General features: G+C 41.8%; 1 protein-coding gene across 1 annotated transcript in view; it reads left to right on the forward strand.

Annotated features, from left to right (window-relative positions):
• LOC140493870 (low choriolytic enzyme-like) overlaps positions 1–19,412 on the forward strand; it is a 113,205-nt gene that overhangs the window by 80,544 nt on the left and 13,249 nt on the right. The window contains exon 10 of the mRNA XM_072592863.1: positions 6,110–6,191. Coding sequence (XP_072448964.1) covers positions 6,110–6,191 — 82 coding nt within the window. The remainder of the gene's footprint in view (positions 1–6,109; positions 6,192–19,412) is intronic.

The following is a 19,412-nucleotide window of genomic DNA, read 5'->3' on the forward strand; positions in this document are numbered from 1 at the left end:
GCTGACACCAGCAGCATAGAGGAGAGCAGAAGAACAAACCAGAGAAAACACTGAAATGGAGTAGGAGTAAGACTCTAGAGAGCTGTATTCAGTTATCTTTGAATACAAGTCCAAAGATGTGCAAGTGAGGTGAATTGGCCATGCTAAATTGTCCATAGTGTTAGGTGGATTAGTCATGGGTAAATGTAGGGAATGGGTGGGTTGCTCTTCGGAGGATCGCTGTGGACTTGTTGGGCAGAAGGGCTTGTTTCCACACTGTAGGGAATCTAATCTAATATGTATAAAAGTGTTGCAGTATTGAAGAGAGTGAGAGACCCTGCCTCTTAAATCAGACTTAAATTTGTTAGCTGAGATTCTGAATCTTTATGCCAAGGGGACGTTTCCCTCTATTGACTCTGTTCATTCCTCTCATGGTTTAACATATCTCTAACACATCTCTTAATCATGTATTTTCCAAGGAAAACATAGCCAGTTTCTTTGACCCATTTGCGTAGCTGAAGTCTCTCAAATCTGTAAGCATTCTTGTAAATATTTTATACCATTAAAGTATTTGTTGAATCCAGTTTTTTTTTACAAATTGTTACCAGAGTATCTAAGTTTTTGTATTCTTCATAAAGCACAAGACCTCCGACAGTTACATGACATCATGACCTGTGATGTTTCGATATAAAGCACCTTATCTTCAGTCATTTTCTCTGTGTAATGGAGTCAGTTCAGTGCCATCAATCAGTTAGCTACATACATAATGCATACTAATATCTAAGACCATAAAACCCAAACTATGCTTGTAATTCTGTGATGTTATAGCCTCTCAAATGGTTGGTGTTCCTAATAAACTTAAAGACATCTTTCTCAGAAAGTTTCCTGTCTCTTTGTTATGTATATTACATAGGAACTTAAAAAATGGGAGCAGGAGTAGGTCTTTAACCTCTTGACCCTGCTCTGCCATTCATATGATTATCGAACGCAGCACCTAATCCTACACTCCCCCATATCCCTTGATCCCTTTGGTCACAAGAGCTATATCTGTAACATGGTAATTCATAAGAATGGAAGTAAGGCCATTCGGCCCAGCGGGTCCACTTCACCATTCAATTATGGCTAATGGGCATTTCAACACTGCTTACCTGCCCTCTCCCTGTAGCCCTTAATTCCTTGTGAGATCAAGAATTTATCAATCTCTGCCTTGAAGACATTTAACATCCCAACCTCCACTGCGGTCCATGGCAATGAATTCCACAGGCCCACCACTCTCTGGCTGAAGAAATGTCTCCTCATTTCTGTTCTAAATTGACCCCCTGTAATTCTAAGGGTTTGCCCATGGATCCTAGTATTCCCGCCGAGAGGAAACAAATTCCCAGCATTCACACTTTCTAAGAAATGCATTATCTTGTAAGTCTCTAGTAGATTTCCCCTCAACCTTCTAAATTCTAATGAATACAATTCCAGGATCCTCAACCGTTCATTGTATGTTAGGCCTACCGTTCCAGGGATCATCCGTGTGACTCTCTGCTGGACATGCTCCAGTGCCAGTATGTCCTTCCTGAGGTGTGGAACCCAGAATTGGACACAGTATTCTAAATGGAGCCTAACTAGAGCTTTATAAAGTCTCAGTAACATATAACCTGCTTTTACATTCCAACCCTCTTGAGATAAATGCCAAAATTACATTTGCTTTCTTAACCACTGACTCAACCTGCAAGTCAAACTTTAGAGAATCCTGGAGTCGCACTCCCAGATCCCTTTGTACATTGGCCTTATGAATTTTCTCACTGTTTGTAAAATAGTCCATGCCTGTAAAGTGCAAGACCTTGCATTTGCTCATGTTGAATTTCATCAGCCATTTCTTGGACCACTCTCCTAAACTGTCTAAATCTTTCTGCAGCCTTCCCACTCCTCAAAACTACCAGTCTGTCCACCTAACTGTCCACCTAACCAGAATGCCCCCAGTCGCCTCATCCAGATCATAAATATATAAAGTGAACAGCTGCAGCCCCAACACTGAACCCTGTGGGACACCACTTGTCACTAGCTGCCATTCCAAAAAGAATCTTTTATCCCAACTTTCAGCCTTCTGTCAGACTGCCAATCCTCAATCCATGCCAGGAGCTCACCTCAAACACCATTGGCCCTCACCTTACTCAGTAGACTCCCGTGAGGCACCTTATCAAAGTCCTATTGAAAATCTAGGTAGATAACATCCACTGAGTTTCCCTGGTCTAACCTACTTGTTCCCTCTTCAAAGAATTCTAACAGGTTTGTCAGGCATGATCTCCCCTTACTAAATCCACGCTGACTTGTTCTAATCTGACCCTGCACTTCCAAGAATTTGAAAATCTCATCCTTAACGATGGATTCTAGAATTTTACCTACAACCGAGGTTAGGCTAATCAGCCTACAATTTTCCATCTTTTGTCTTGATCCTTTCTTGAACGAGGGGGTTACAACAGCAATTTTCCAATCATCTGGGACTTTCCCTGACTCCAGTAATTTTTGAAAGATTACAACCAACGCATCCGCTATTTCTTCAGCCACCTCCCTCAGAACTCTACGATGCAGCCCATTCAGGCCAGGAGATTTATCAATTTTTAGACCTTTTAGCTTTTCTAGCATTTTCTGTTTTGTAATGGCTACCATACTCAACTCTATCCCTTGACTCTCCTTAATTGTTGCGATATTACTCATGTCTTCCACTGTGAAGACTGACACAAAGTATTTACTAAGTTCTTCAGCTATTTCCTTATCTCCCATCATGAGCCTTCCAGCATCAATTTGGAGCAGCCCAATTTCTGCTTTTGCTCTCATTTGTTTCTTATGTATTTAAACAAACTTTTACTATTATTTCTAATATTACTGGCTCGCTTACCTTCATATTTGATCCTCTGCTTCCTTATTTCTCTCTTTGTTATCCAGTTTGTTTTTGTAGTCTTCCCAATCTTCTGATTTCCCAGTGCTCTTGGCCACTTTATAGGCTCTCTCTGTTTCTATGATACACTTCCTGACTTCCTTTGTCAGCCATGGCTGTCTAATCCACCCCCACCCCCCTGGATAATCTTTCTTTTCTTTGGGATAAACTCTACTGTGTCCTCAATTACACCCAGAAACTCCTGCCATTGTTGCTCTACTGTCATCCCCGCTAGGCTCTGCTTCCAGTCGATTTTCATCAGTTCCTCTCTCATGTCCCTGTAATTACCTTTATTTAATTGTAACACCATTACATCCAATTTTGCCTTCTCTCTTTCAAACTGCAGACTGAACTCTACCATATTATGATTGCTGCCTCCGAAGTGTTCCCTTACTTTAAGATCTTTTATAAAGTCTGACTCAATACATAACACTAAGTCCAGAATAGCCTGCTCCCTTGTGGGCTCCATCACAAGCTGTTCCAAAAAAGCCATCCTGTAAGCATTCCATGAATTCCCTTTCTTTGGATGCACTGGCACTAATATTCACCCAATCTATTTGCATATTGAAGTCCCCCATGATCACTATTACCTTGTCTTTCTGACATACACTATCTGTTTCCTGGTACCTCTTGCACCCCTGGTTCTGACCACTACTGGGAGGTCTGTACATAATTCCCATTGTGATTTTTTTGCCTTTGTGGTTCCTCAACTCCATCCACACAGAGTCCACATCATCTGACTCTATTGTCATTCAGTGCCATAGATTTAGTTTCATTCTTAACTAACAAGGCAACCCCACCCCCTCTACCCACCTCCCTGTCTTTTTGATAAGTTGTAAATCCTTGGATGTTTAACTGCAAGTCCTGAACCCCCTGCAACCACGTCTCTGTGATGCCTACCACATCATAATAATTTACGATGATTTGTGCTGTTACTTCATCTACGTTTTTACAAATGCTATGAGCATTCAGGTAAAGCACCTTAATGCTAATTTTCTTATCCCCATGATTTCCATCATCTCCAGTAATATGTCCTAAATTATCCTTCTTTTTTGATTCGTTCCTAGTCTGCCTTGAACTTCAAACCTGCACACATGCTAATCTGTAGCTTATCTTTCTACTTGACTCCCTAATGCTTTCCCATTCCCTTACCCCCCCCCCCGACTCACAAGTTTAAAGTCCTAGTGACTACCTTATTTATCGTTTTCGCCAGAACACTGGTTCCAAATTGGTTCAGGTGGAGACCATCCCATCAGTACAGATCTCCCCAGTTCCAAAACTGATGCCAATGTCCCATGAAATGGAATTCCTCTTTCCCACATCAATCTCTTAGTCATGTGTTTACTTCCCTAATTTTCTTATCCCTTTGCCAATTAGCGAGTGGCTCAGGCAGTAATCCAGAGATTATGACCCTCGAGGATCTGTTCTTCAATTTCCTTTCTTGTGCTTGATACTTTCCAAACAGGTCCTCCTTCCTAGCTTTGCCTACGTTGTTTGTGCCAACGTGGACCACAGCAACTGGATCTTCTCCCTCCTGCTCCAATATCTTTTCAAGCCAGTCGGAGATGTCCTGCACCCTGGCACCAGGCAGGCAACACACCATGTGGGACTCCCAATCCGGCTCACAAAGGATACTATCTGCCCCCTAATTATAGAAGCCCCTGTAAAAACTACTTGTCTTTTTGCTCTCCCCTCTTGAATGGCCTTCTGCACCAAAGTGCCGTGGTCAGCTGGTTCATCCTGTCCACAGCCCTTTTTCTCATCATTACAGGAAGCAAAAATCTTTCAACTGTTGGACAAGGTCAAGGGCTGAGGCTCCTCCACTCCTGAACTCAGAATCCCCCTACCTGCCTCATTTACAGTCGCACACTGTTGTCCCCTTCTTGAAACCACATAATGGTTTAGGCCCAACCACTTTCCATGGTAGTGAATTCCACAGGGTCATCACTCTCTGGTGAAAATATTCTCCTTATCTCAGTTCTAAAATATTTACCACTTGTCCTTAAACCTGGTGGTGGACTCCCCCACCATCGGGAACACCCTTCCTGCATCTAAAATGTCTAGTCACATAGGCTAATGTATAGAAATCCACAAAGCACATCAGAGACAACCCATCAATCAGGATTCTTATCTGAGGCTGCAGAAACACCTTTCTGTCCCCTCACTACAGAATCCCCCAAACAATATTTCTCTACCAATTTTTCTTCCACTCTCCTCTTAATCCTCAGTTACCCATGGTGACATGGACATGATTGGCCACACAGTGCAGATGAATTAACACCCTCATTATTATTCAGAACTGAGAATTAGAGAGCGGAATGAACTCATGTGACCTCTGCATTTCCCACCTTTTCCAATTTGACTGTGGTCAAATCCTTATCTCTCTATGTGTAAAGTACATTTATCTATAAACATGGTACCCATGTAACTCTTAGCCTTACAGATGACTGTCGTGATACTAGCTATTGCTAAAGCTCTGAAACCCAGAATTCAAGCTATTGCAATTGACTACAATTCTTCTGTGAATAGCGGTTCAGGACAGGGAAAGCATCCTGGAGTTCTATTTTCGACAGGGCATCTCATGTAGGAGCTAGACTGCTATTACTTATTTATTAATCTGTAACCTTTTGCACGACTAATAAATTTTACCCATGATAATAAACCTTGCCACTGCTAACAAACATTTGTCATTAATAATAAATCTCACCACTATTAAGAAAACATATCAATACGGACAAACCCTACTAAAACTTAACATTCATTGTAAAAATGCAAAGTAAGACTCAGCAACTGCTCATTTGATTTTTGTTGGTAATAGTTAATAATTTTAATGTTTTTAAAATTCTAATTGTTTAGCCTCAGACTACAAACAGCCTACATATCAATGAATTTAAAATGTGCCTTGATTCCGGGTTGATTTACTTTTATTCAAACCCAGCTTTCTATGGAATCTGTAGTTGTAGCTTTGTATGTCTCTGCTCTCTCCCAGGTAACTCAAGAGAGGCTCTTTGCTTTCTTTTACCCACTGTGACATCAAGTGGATAATTGGTGCTGTTTACAGCTCCCCACTTAAGATGGTGTCAGCTTTTTAAAAAAAAATTCCAAGGTTGTCGATCAGCTTTTTCAATTTTTTTTATTTTGGCATTTATTGGTTAAAGCAAAACAGATCTGTTTTAATTAATTTCTAATTTGTTTTCTTCACAGAGCTCCAATATAATTTTAATATTTTGCACACAAATAATCTGGGCACAGAGTATGATTATAGCTCAGTCATGCACTACGGCAGGTGAGTCTTAGACATCTCTTTGCCCTAGCTTACTATCAATAATCCTCTTATCTGCCTACCTCGTTCATATCTCTCTCTCCCTCTCTCTTTCTGGGCTCCGTCTTCACCTATCTGCTCTCAGAACCCCACCAACAACACCATCTTTATTTAAATACAACATTTTCCTAGCTGCTATCAGCACTGATGAAAAGTTATTGGACTCAACATGTTAATTCTGCTTTCTCCTCACAGATGTTGCCAGACCTACTAGGTTTCTTCTGCACTTTTCAATTTTGAGTCTCAGACTGGTTGTTTGCATTCTTAATGTACAAAAACATGCCCACCATCTTTTCACCCATGTTTCACAGAGAAATAATTTGACTGGTAAATCTTGTGCAGAACTGACTGGTATACTAGTCAAATGGTCATTAATGTGGTTATCAGGAAACAATCACTAAATTCCTGTTGACCCTCTGCATTAAGATTTCAGTCATTAACAAGCATCCATATCTTTGAAACAAATGTCAACATTTTGTTCCTATCATATGGCTCTGAAATGTATTGATTTTTTGGATGATATAACAGTGTTGATTTGTAAGGATCATGAGGTTGAGATAGTGTGCATGGTCTTGCAAAAGTGGCATGAAAGTTGGAACTCATGCAGTAAAAAGATACTATCAATGTAAAGTTTGTGGAGCAGCTGGTAGACTGGACCAATTCTCTAGGAGTCAATATGGAGACACCATTTTTAAAAATATATTAATGAAATGAACGTGGGTGTGCAATTCCAAGGGGGATGCAGTAGCAGAGATAGATCTGGAGATGTATGTGTTCTAATCATCACAAGTCGCAGAATTCATGAGAAAGTGGTTATAAAACTGATGCGTTATCTTGGGCATAGATTACAAAAACAAAGTTGTAGCAAACAGCAACAGAAACTTATGTTTAGATAGAACTTGTAAAACAATAAAATGTTGCAAATTGTTTTATAAGAGCAGTATAAAAAGAGGATGACATTGTTTTGAAGATGCTTTACTTTCAATGACTTTTGTGGACTTGAGTTTCAAGGATTTTGGAAATGGCTAGAATTTTTTAATTAGTCAATGAAAAGACACGTTAGAACTATATTATTAAACAAGACATTTCTTGGAAATCACATGCACCTAGATAATTTCTTGTCTTGGTTGCTTAAACTCACTTAAGGGAAAACACCTACAAGCTTTAATGGCTATTCTCTTCAAACAGGCTTAGTATTTGTTTTTGGATTTTCAGTTGAGGGAAGCCTACTGGTCAGCTCATGTCTTCTTTACTGAAACATCTTTGCTGTGAAATCATGGTGAAGCCGGATTATTCTTCTGGAAGAGTGACTGAAAGAACCTCTTAATTTTGTACTTTCTGAGAAAGCTGTATCTTCCACAACTCCAGGGACACCATGTGTGACCAGTGATCTGACCGCACACAAAACATCAGATTGACAGACTTTGGAAAACTCTCCACCTTATTCACCAGTTTTCTCACCAGTTCTGAAAAAAAATCACTGAAGCCAAAATGTTGACTCTGCTTTCTCTCCACAGATGCTGCCAGATCTGCTGAGTTTCTTCAGCTTTTTCTGTTTTTGTTTAAGATTTTCAGCATCTGCTAGAACAACAGTCTACCCCTCCCACTTCTGTGGTAATAGCAGAAAGCCACATATAATGATATTAGGTTCAATGACCAAAGGATTGGTCAAAGAAAAAGGTTTTATAGTGAGTCATAGAGTACAACCCGGAACTAGCCCTTTGGTCCAACTTGTCCATGCCAACCAGATATCCTAAGCTAATCTAGTCCCATTTGCCAGCAGTTGGCCCATATCCCTCTAAACCCTTCCTATTCATATACCCATTCAGATACCTCTTAAATGTTGTAATTGTACCAGCTTCTACCACTAAATGAGGTAGAGAGGCAGAAGGCTATATTGTAAGCTTTCTAGACATTGTTAACTAAAGACATGCATGGTTAGTTCTTTACTAGTTCAGCCTGAACTACAGCATTGTCTCACAGAAGTAATCTTGATGGTGGGACCGGGAGAAAATTTGCAAATCAGATAACTAGGGATATTTGCATCTGTAGACACTTAGCAGGTTTTTACGTTGACTATTTAACTGTCTACTTCTATGTAGACTGTAGATATGGTCAGGACAAGCTCCCAGTGAAGGTAAAGCTCAATAGGAACCTGAGTGTGGTTTGCAGACTAACAGACCTTTGAATTTCCCTGTCCTTAATCCCGATGCCCCTAGATATGTGGGACACTTCTGTCGAGAACCATTGTTTTGTCCAATAGTCATGCATTGAAGGGGGTGTGCCTTACACAATGATGATCTAATAACTGTTGCCACAATTCCAAAAAAAAATTTTAATATAGATTCTGAGCATGTCTCCATCTTAAACTACTCTTATTTTCTCATGTGTGACCTAGCAGTGTCCACTTTTCAAGGCAGAGCTACTAGAAGGACAACATTGTAGCCCTCGACTTGAGCCGTGTGTGCCAGTCTCATCTAATACTTAATATTCAGTAAAATATTAAAGGCATGCCAAGCAGCCCTGCAGTAACACAATCTGCATTAGGTCCTGACCTCACAAATCTTAAAAGACAGCTAGATTCCACCCATCTTATTCATTTCTCTGCAGCACACTTTGGAAAGTGTGTGAAGAAGTTAGGGAGAGTACCTAAAAGATTTACAAGAATACACCAGAGACTAAGAAACTCAAGTTAGGGTAAGTCTGGAGCAAGTCAGGGAAACTTCTTTTAACGTCAAGTAATTAAGATTGCTGGAAAATGTGATTAATTACAGGCTTTCAAAAGGATTTGATCAGCACTAGAAAAGAAAGTAATCAACTGAAAAGGTCAGAGGAATGGGACTAACTGAATTGTCCTTGAGCAGATTCTGATCAGACACAATGTTTCAAGTGATCTCCTCATGTGCTGGAACCATCCTATAAGTCAATGATTCTGAGGTTTTATTGAGAAGCCAGCCAATTGAACATGCAGAAGTGAGGGTTCCAGCCAATCATGTGATGGAGATGGGCAGGAAGTTACCAGAACTGCCTTTACTTCTTAGCCACTATAATGAAACAGCATCAACACCCACTATCCAGCAATATCAGTCCAGGAGTTTTATTTTTAACTGAACTGCTGCTGTGCTCTCTTCTGAGTTGTGCTCTCTTCTGAATTGTCCTTTTAGACCCCTATAACTGCTTTAACATTGCACCCCACCCCTTATCTACCGATACCACTTCCAGCTGTCACCCCTCTTAATCATTGAAGAATGTCCCAGCAGACAATGAGTATTTTAGCAATGTTTCTCCAGGTCATCCATGAACCAGTGATCTTGTTTTCCAGTATTGGTAGCACAAGAACCTGCTGCCTAACTAATTTGATCTATAAAAAATGACAGCAGATGTTAGTAGCCACAGTGTTCACAAAGATGTTTGGGTCCAGTGCCTTAAAAGGGTTAAAAAAAAAAGTCCTTCTGTCCTCTGTAAGGATACATGGTACTGTATAGTATCTGCAGAATGACTCATAAATGTATCAAGCAATGTAAATGTGCAAGTGAAAAGGGATGCTAAACAGGAGTTTTGGTTGCAGGCTTTAGCATCAGTTGGAATATGTGGAGTGAATATGTGGGAGCCAGTTAAAATTATACATTGTACCATTGGCAGGATGGTAAGGAGGACAAAGAAGCTGCCAAGGCCTTCATACTCATAAAATTGTTTGCACTTATTGGGATAAGATAGGTCTCGTGCCATAGCCATCCAAATATTGACATGAAAGGGGAGCTTGCAGAACTAATGTGAGAAAAAGGTCAATGATTCTAAACAGATGGAAAGCCAAAGTTTCAAGGCATCTCAATAAGGATGCATCCATCTGATATTGTCAACTAATTAACAGAGACCTGCCTTAAATAAGAGCAGAATTGAGCACTACCACTCCTGGTTAAAAAGGCAAGATAAAGAACAGAAGATAAGAAGGAAAGTGGGATTAGAGTCATAGATTTTTTTACGGATGCACAAAGGACTTTGGCCCATCCTGTCCATGTCTATGTCCTGTCCTCAATGCTTCTTAAATGTCTTGAGGGTTCCTATTTCTACAATTCTTTAGACAGTGAGATCCAGATACGTACAAGCATCTGAATAAAAACAAATTGCATGTATCCCTTCTAAATTTTCCTGTCCTTCCCTTAAAACTATGCTGCCTGGTTATTGATCTCACTACTGAGGGGAGCAGTTTCTCCCTATCTACACTGTTTATGCTGCTCAGTACTTTATAAACTTGAAATTCCCCTCAGTCTTCTGTTTGCAGGAAAACAATCCCAGCTTATTAAATCCATCATTAAAGCTAAATCATTTAAATGCAGCAAACATCATGGTGAATCTCCTCTGTTTACTCTTTCTCATGCAGTCATATCTTTTCTTCAGTGTAGCGACCATAACTACACAATGTACTCTGGCTTATATTGTATACAGTTTCATCATAACCTCCCTGCTCTTGCATTCAATGTCTTGATTAATTGTCTTGTAGTGATTGGAACCAGCTTGATCTTGTTAACTACAACAGTCTTGATTGTGGAAAGCCCTGGCTGTGTCTTATAATGCATAAAGATAGATACACGCCAGGACCTGATCAGGTACACCCTAGAACTCTGTGGGAAGCTAGGGAATGATTGTTGCGCCCCTTGCTGAGATTTTTGTATCATCGATAGTCACAGGTGAGGTGCTGGAAGACCGGAAGTCAGCTAACATGGTGCCACTATTGAAGAAAGATGGTAAGGAAAAGCCAGGGAGCTACAGACCAGTCGTCTTGGCATCAGTGGTAGGCAAATTGTTGGAGGGAATCCTGAGGGACAGGATGTACATGTATTTGGAAAGGCAAAGACTGATTAGGCATAGTCAGCATGGCTTTTGTGTGTGGGGAAAAAACAACATAACTCATGTATAACTAACATAATTGAGTTTTTTGAAGAAGTAACAAGAGGATTGATGAGGACACAGTGGTGGATGTGATCTCTATGCACTTCAGTAAGGCTTTTGACAAGATTCCTCATGGTAGACTGGCTAGTAAGGTTAGATCACCCGAGTATAGGGAGAACTAGCTATTTGGATATAGAACAGGGTCAAAAGTGAAGGCAGGGTGGTGGTGGAAGGTTGCTTTACAGACTGGAGATCTGTGACCAGCAGTATACCAGAAGAATAGGTGCTGGGTCCACTGCTTTTTGTCATTTGTCTGAATGATTAAGATGTGAACAGAGGCAGTATGGTGAGTAAGTTTGCAGATGACACCAAAATTGGAGGTGTAGTGGAAAGCAAAGAAGGTTACCCCAGAGTACAACGGGATCTTGATCGATGGGCCAATGGGCCAAGAAGTGGCAGATGGAGTTTAATTTTGATTAATGTGAGCTGCTGCATTTTGGAAAGGCAAATCAGGGCAGGATTTATACACTTAATGACAAGGTCCTGAGGAGTGGTGCTGAAGAAGGATTATGCCTGAAACATCAACTCTCTGCTCCTCGAATGCTGCCTGACCTGCTGTGTTTTTTCTAGCGCCATGTTTTATCAGGTCTGACTGTCCAGCACTGCAGTCCTCACTTTCTCCTAAAGAGACCTTGGAGTGCAAGTTCATAATTTCTTGAAAGTGGAGTCGCAAGTAGATAGGATAAAGAAGAAGGCATTTGGCATGTTTGCCTTTATTGGTCAGAGTATTGAGTGTAGGAGTTGGGAGGTCATGTTGCAGCTGTACAGGATATTGGTTCGGCCACTATTGGAATACTGCGTGCAATTCTGGTCTCCCTGCTATAGGAAAGATGTTGTGAAACTTGAAAGGGTTCAGAAAAAAAAGTTGCTAGCATTTGGGGGTTTGAGCTAGATGGAGAGGCTGAATAGACTGGGGCTATTTTCCATGCAGCATTGAATGCTGAGGGGTGACCTCAGAGAGGTTTCTAAAATCATGAAGAGCATGGGTAGGATAAATTTAAGATGAGAGGGGAAAGATTTAAAAGGGACCTAAGGAGCAACATTTTCACAGAGGGTGGAGCTGGTATGACATGAAATGCGAGAAGAAGTGGTGAAGGCTGGTACAATTATTGCATTTAAAAGGCATCTGAATGGGTATATGAATAGGGAGGGTTCAGAGGGATATGGGCCAAATACTACAAATGGGACGAGATTTATTTTGGATATCTGGTCGGCATGGATGAGTTGGACTGAGTTGGTCTGTTTCTGTGCTGTGTATCTCTATAACTCTATGACCAATATAACTAGGAGATTTAGAATCTCTTCAGTTCAGAGGACAGACTCTGAGCTGGCTGGCCACAGTCAGTGTACTGTGCCCAAGTAAATAAAGGGTGACTTGATGATATGATACTGACCTTGTGTAGTTATTTCAGTGGCAATGGGAGAAAGTGGTATGTGCTTGAAGGACATTCGCATGCAACAGTCTTCTTGAAGTTGGGAGAAGCATTTCAGGCACTTGCCTTTATTTGGAAAGCTTGGTTCATTTGATCTTGTTGTCAAAGACTGTGCCCAGTATGTGGAAAGAATGCAATATTTTTCCAGGCAAATGACATTGTATCAGATGAAAAGCAATAAGTAATCATTCTGGACTGCTGCAGACCTGCAGCATTTTCTATTACAAGGGGCTTAACTTTCCCAGAGGCACCAGACAATTAAACCTTCCAAGAGTTAACTGAGTTGGTTAAGAAATATTATGACCCAAACCTCCTCTAATTCTGAGATGCTATCTGTTTTATTCTATTTTAATCTGTTGTTAGAGAACTGGGGGAATCCATATCAGGATTCTTGATAAGGTTGATTTTGGGTTAACCCTGAATGAGATGCTAAGAGACCGTTTGATAAGTGGGATTAATGATGTAACCATGCAGAAGCACCTACTAGATGAAACCCAACTGGATTTCAAATAGGAGCCACAACTGGCTTTGTCATTAGAAAATAGAGCAAGTGGAGCATTGGAGCTACAGGGCATGGAAGTGGACTCCCTCACCTGCCCAACTGAGCTTGAGGAACACTACTTGAGTGTAGGCAATCACAGAGCCTTATGCAGGGCATATCCTGAGCAGAAGGACTCTTGTTCAGCCCACAGCAGAACTCCACAACAAAGCTGAGCCTCAGCAAAGTGGCTAAACAGTTCTTCAGGATATGGACCAGCAAGCCATTGTAGTTGCTGCCGGTATGCAGACTGGAAACAGTAAAGGAGTCCTTCAAGGCCTGACTTGAGCAAGAAAACTTGTAGGCCAGTACCCAGGAGAGTCACACCTTGGAAAGTCCCCCTACGTGTGGGTTGGAACAATTAAGTTATTTAGCAGCATCCAAATCGGAACCAATTAAAATTAATGTTTGATTCAATGGTCACCTTGTTCCCATGGAGGTTGATACTGGTGCAGCTGTGTCAGTGATCAGAATGTTTTTAACAAGATTCGGTCAGGATTCCAACCCTTAAATTTGAGCAAGACCTCCACTAGACTCAAAACATATACTGGGGAACAATTACAGATTAAGATTATAGATTAAGATTACAACTTCAGGTCCCGTCTCCTATGAGAAACAGTTGGTGCAGTTACCAAGAATGGTAGTAAAAGACTCAGGCCCAAGCCTATCGGGGTGAAATTGATTGAGAACAATTCACCTAGAATGGCTAGACTGGCTCAACATTTTTTGATTAGAAAATGGCTGCCTCAGTGAAGTCCTAGTAAAATACCCAGGAGTATTACAGGAAGGACTTTGGACTATCAAAGGGACCAAAGTACTTTACATCTTAACCAGGAAGCAATTCCGGTGCCATTTGCCTTGCAGGCAAAACCAGAGGCGGAAATCAGGAGGCTGGAGAGCAAAAGAATTATCAAATCAGTACAGTTTGCAGAATGGGCAGCACCAGTCATACCTATTGTGAAGCTTCATGGCTCAGTTTTCTGTTGTGGAAATGTTAAGCAAGGGGTGAACTGCTTTCCTTTCATTGAGGACTTGTACGCAAGTTTGACAGGGGGCTGTCATTTACGAAGCTAGACATGAGTGATGCCTACCAGCAATTCGACTGGATAAGGAGTCCCAGAACTCCACTACAATTAATACCCATAAGGATTTACATCAAGATGACTATCATTTGCGGTATCATCAGCTCGCACCCTTTTCCAGCAGACCATGGAGAACATTACACAAGGGCTGACTCCATGTTGCCACTTAACTGGATAACATACTAATAACAGGGAAGACCAATAAAGAGCATTTGGAGAACCTAGACCTTGTGCATAAATGTTTTTCCCAGGCAGGTGTACACCTTAGAAGGGAAAAATATGTGTTCCAGGCACCCCAAGTGACCTGGAAGAAAGTGAGGACTGCGGATGCTGGAGTACCAGAGTTGAAAAATGTGGTGCTGGAAAAACACAGCAGGCCAGGCAGCATCCGAGGAGCAGGAGTGACCTGCTTGGGTTACAGAGTCAACAAAATCAGGTTACACCTGTTGGAAGATAAAGTGAGGGCGATCAAAAGAACCCTGGCTCCCATGTCTGTACCGGAGCTTAGGTCTTTTCTTGGGTTGGCGAATTACTATGGAAAATTCAAATGTAACCTGGCTTCTATCTTGGCACCCTTACACCTGTTATTGAAAAAAGGTCGGTCCTGGAAATGGTCACGTAACCAAGATGTCATTTTTAAGCAAGTGACAAAACAGCTATCGTCACTTATGACTCAAAGTGAGAGGTAGTGCTGATGTGAGGTGCCTCCCCATATGGTATCGCACAGTATTGACTCACTGGTGGCCCAATGAAGAGGAATGCCTGATAGCATATGCTTCTGGACTTTGGCTGATGCTAAGTATGCCCAGATAGAGAAGAAAGGTTTGGCAGTCATTTTTTGGGGTGAGGAAGTTCCGGCAGTAACTTTACAGACAGGAATTTGTCATAGTAACAGATCACAAACCCCTGCAAAGGCTACTGAAGGAAGACAAGGTGATGCTTCGCATAGCTTCTGGGAGAATTCACCACTGGACCCTTATTCTTAGCCTGTACAAGTTAGAACATCATCCAGGAAGCCAAGTGCCTAATATGGATGCATTGAACTGCCTCCCTCTGGCAGTTACTCCATTGGTAGTACCTCCTCTTGAAGAGTTCGTTAAACTTCCTGGACATCCTTCTAGTCACTGCTGACAATATCTGACATAGACTTATAAAGATCCTGCCCTAGGAAAACTAAAACAGCTGGTGGTAATGGAAACAGTAGGGCCATTGCAACCCGGATTGAAACCTTTCTAGACGTGGTGAGACTACAGCATCATAGAAGACAGCATATTACTATGTAGAGCAAAGGTAATTGTCCTGAATAAAGGTTGCCGCCAAATACTGGCTGAACTCCACCAGAGTCATCCAGGAGTTTCCAAGATGAAGATGCAACCCTGATGGCTAGGGTTGGATGTCGACATAAGTGCATTGGTGGGACAGGGCCCAGAGTGCCAACAAAGACAAAATTTGCTGCCAGCAGCTCCCCCCAAATTCCTGGGAATGGCTAGGTAAACCCTGGACTTGATTTTGTAGGACCTTTCATGGGTTATATGTTCCTGGTCATTCAAAGTGATTGCATAAAGTTTGTTCAGCAAACTAGGGATGACAATTGAGAAGCTGTGAGCATTATTCATGAAAAATGGTCTCCGTTTTTGGTCACAGACATTGGGAGATCATTTACCAAAGTCAAATGGCATTCAACACGTAAGGGCAAGACCATACCATCCATCATCCAATGGTCTAGTGGAAAGAGTTGTCCAAGTGTTGAAGGCAGGCCTAAAGAAGCAGCTTATATTGTCATTTGATACCAAATTGTCCTGGCTCTAGTTTGATTATACTCTACATGCAACAACAGAGATAGCTCCAGCAGAGTTACTGATAGGGAGACCATTCCTAACCAGATTAAATCCCATATTCCCAGACCTGGGGAGCAGTGGGTGAAATGGCAGCAGGATCACCAATGCTGGCCACATGCCTCCTCTAAATGAGAGAGACAATTTAATTCAAGGGACAAAGTTTGGTGCTGGAACTATGAAAATGGGTACGAGGCAGGGTGAATGCAAAGTCAGGTCCTGTGAATTACAAAGCTCGGGTGGGTATACGGTCCTAAACAAACACTTGGATCACCTGAAAGTTGTTACCTCTTAAACGGGGAAAGAGAAAAAACAGACCTGGTCCTCAAAACTGCCAGAAGGCCTGTCAGAAACTCCAGGTTCTTCCCCCTCCATCTATTTCTGGATGTAAGTTTGCTCGCTGAGCTGGAAGGTTTGTTTTCAGACGTTTCGTCACCATATTAGGTAACATCATCAGTGAGCCTCTGGTGAAGCACTGGTGGTATGGCCCACTTTTTATTTATGCGTTTAGGTTTCCTTGGGTTGGTGGTGTCATTTCCTGTTCTTTCTCTTAGGGGGTGGTAAATGGGATCCAAGTCAATGTGTTTGTTGAGAGAGTTCCATGCCATGCTTCTAGGAATTCTCGTGTGTGTCTCTGTTTAGTGTCGAGGAATCCTCACATTCTGAGATGGATGCATCCTCAATGCCGGAGGAAGAAGAAGAAACTCTCCCAAGACTCTCCAGACGCAAGGGACGGACTACATGTCACCCATGTCAGAGTCTGAGTCAGAAGAACCAGACCTGGCACAAAAACATTGCAAGAAAAGCTATAAGAGGAAGACCAGGCCTACATCCCCAGATTTGGATGGGGAGGGATGTAGTGATTGGAACCAGCTGGTGCTGAAAATGTGTTGCTGGAAAAGCGCACAGGTCAGGCAGCATCCAAGGAGCAGGAGAATCAACGTTTCGGGCATGAGCCCTTCTTCAGGAATGGAACCAGCTGGATCTTGTTGACTACACAATCCTTGATTGGCCCAAATTAACAATCCCAATCAGAAAAGCCCCTACTGACCAATATAACTAGGAAATTTAGAATCTCCTCAGTTCAGGGACAGATTCTGAGCTGGCGAGTTAGCTAGCTACAGCCAACGTACTAAGCATAAGTAAATAAAAGGTGACTTGGTGATAGAATACTGGCATTTTTGCAGTTATTTCACCGATATTCCCGTTAATCACCTATAGCTTGCCGTGCTGCCTTCAAGGATCTATACATGTGCATCAAGGTCCCACTGACATTCTGTACTTTTAAGGATCCTGCTGTTCAATATATTGCCTAGATTTGTTAATCTTTGCAAAATGCATCACCTCACATGCTTCATGATTACATTCCATTTGCCATTGTTCAGCCCATATGATCAGCCCATCAGTATTGCACTGATGTCTATGGATTTTCCTTCTCACTATTTACCAGACCATCATTTCTGTTTCATCCAAGAAATTACAAATCAACCTCTTACATTCAAGTCTTAATTAGTAACATACACAACAAACATCAAGGCACCCCACAGTGAACCTGTGGAACGCTGTTTTTCAAAGGCTTCCACTCTCAAGAACAACTTTTGACCATCACTCTCTGCTTCCTGCCACTAAACCAATTTTGGCTCCAATTTGCCAAATTTCCCCTGGATCCCATGGGGTTTTAGCTTCTTAACCAGTCTGCCATGTAAGACCTTGTCAAAAATATTATTGAAATCCATGTCGACTGCAGCTGTACACCTAGTGACTTCCTCAAGAAAGTCGTCACATTTGTTAGACATAACCTCCTCTTTACACAAAAATACTGACTATTCTAGATTAATTCTTATGTCTTCAAGCTTTAATGAATTCTCTCTCATAGAAGGTTTTCCAATAATTTCCCTTCTCTCGATGTTAGTCTCACTGCCCTGTATTTTCCTGGCTTTTCTCTATCATCCCTCTTGAATAGTGGCACCACTTTAACTGTCTTCTGCACTACTGGCACCCCTACCCTGGCTCCAGTTTCTTCATCTGGGCCTGATTATTTATCCATTTCAAGTCTGCTATAACTGCTAATACCTTCTCTCTCATTCACTGTTAATTCATTCAAATATGTCACAATCTCCCTCATCAATTCCTATACCTGCAATGCCCTCCTCTACAGTGAATACAGGTGTAAAGTACTTATTAAAACCTCAATTATGTCTTCTGGTTCCACAGACAGATTGCTACCTTGGTCCTGAATGGAACAATGATATATTTCCAGTCAGGATGGTGAGTGCTTTGGAGGGCAACTTGCAGGAAATAGTGTTCCATATATCTATTGCTCTTTCCCTTCTAGATGGAGCGTGTTGTGTGTTTGGAAGATGCTCTGTAAGGAGGCTTGGTGAATTTTTGCAGTGTACATTGCTGTTCCTGAGCATCAGTGCTGGATGAAGTGTATGTTTTCCTGATGTAATGCCAATCAAGCATGCTATTTTGTTCAAATAATCAAACAGAGAAATGGTGGAATCTTGTCCTCAGTCCAGTTTAGGGTTGAGTGGCTGTCAGTAAGGGAGATCCTGGCACCATCAGTCACAGGCATAGTCTGAGGCTCGGGTCACAATTATCCAGTAAGTCTGATAGCAGTCTGACCTGAAGGGCCACTACAAGCAGTTAGGGGAATAACATATCATCAGTTGGGGAGCTGTAGAGACAGTGGTCAGGAGTCTGGTCAGTCACAGTCAAGACAAGGGACTACTTGTTGAAGTCACTCACAGATATGAGGAAAGTACAGTTCTGGAGGTCTATGCATTGATCATTGAGAAGGGTGGGTGCAAAGTGAGGGAGCTGTAAAGGCAATGGGAGACTCAGTGCCTTAAGGAGTTGCACATCAATGCTGTGGAAAAAGAAGAAGCCTGTATCAAGGTGGAGCAAAGACAGTGATGGCGGGAATCTCAAGGTGTGATGGCAGTATGTGTGACAACATCCAAGGACATGGTAGGCTATGGGGGAGGGAGGGGGTTTATTGGAACCACCAGCATAGCCTCTGTAGGCATCAATAAGGTGTAACATTGGGGCTCAGAGGGAAGGGAGAACAATTGGAGGCAAAGTTCAATGTGATGGATATCCACATGAGTAGGATGGATAGAAATGGGCTGTTGAGCAATGCAAAGTAAAATGTATCATGGGAGGTTTTGGGGGAGTATCTGGTGATTGTGCACTGCATGAGTTCCCATCATTTGCTATTCTATAAATGCTGACTGTAACTGGAAAATGGCTGGGTCAATGCACAGGTTGGCAACGTAAATGACAGTTTGGTGGTTAAAAGTGCAGGATCCACTTCAACTTGATAATCACTCACTGAAGTGGCA

The sequence above is a fragment of the Chiloscyllium punctatum genome, chromosome 22 (assembly GCF_047496795.1).
Source record: "Chiloscyllium punctatum isolate Juve2018m chromosome 22, sChiPun1.3, whole genome shotgun sequence".
NCBI lineage: Eukaryota > Metazoa > Chordata > Chondrichthyes > Orectolobiformes > Hemiscylliidae > Chiloscyllium > Chiloscyllium punctatum.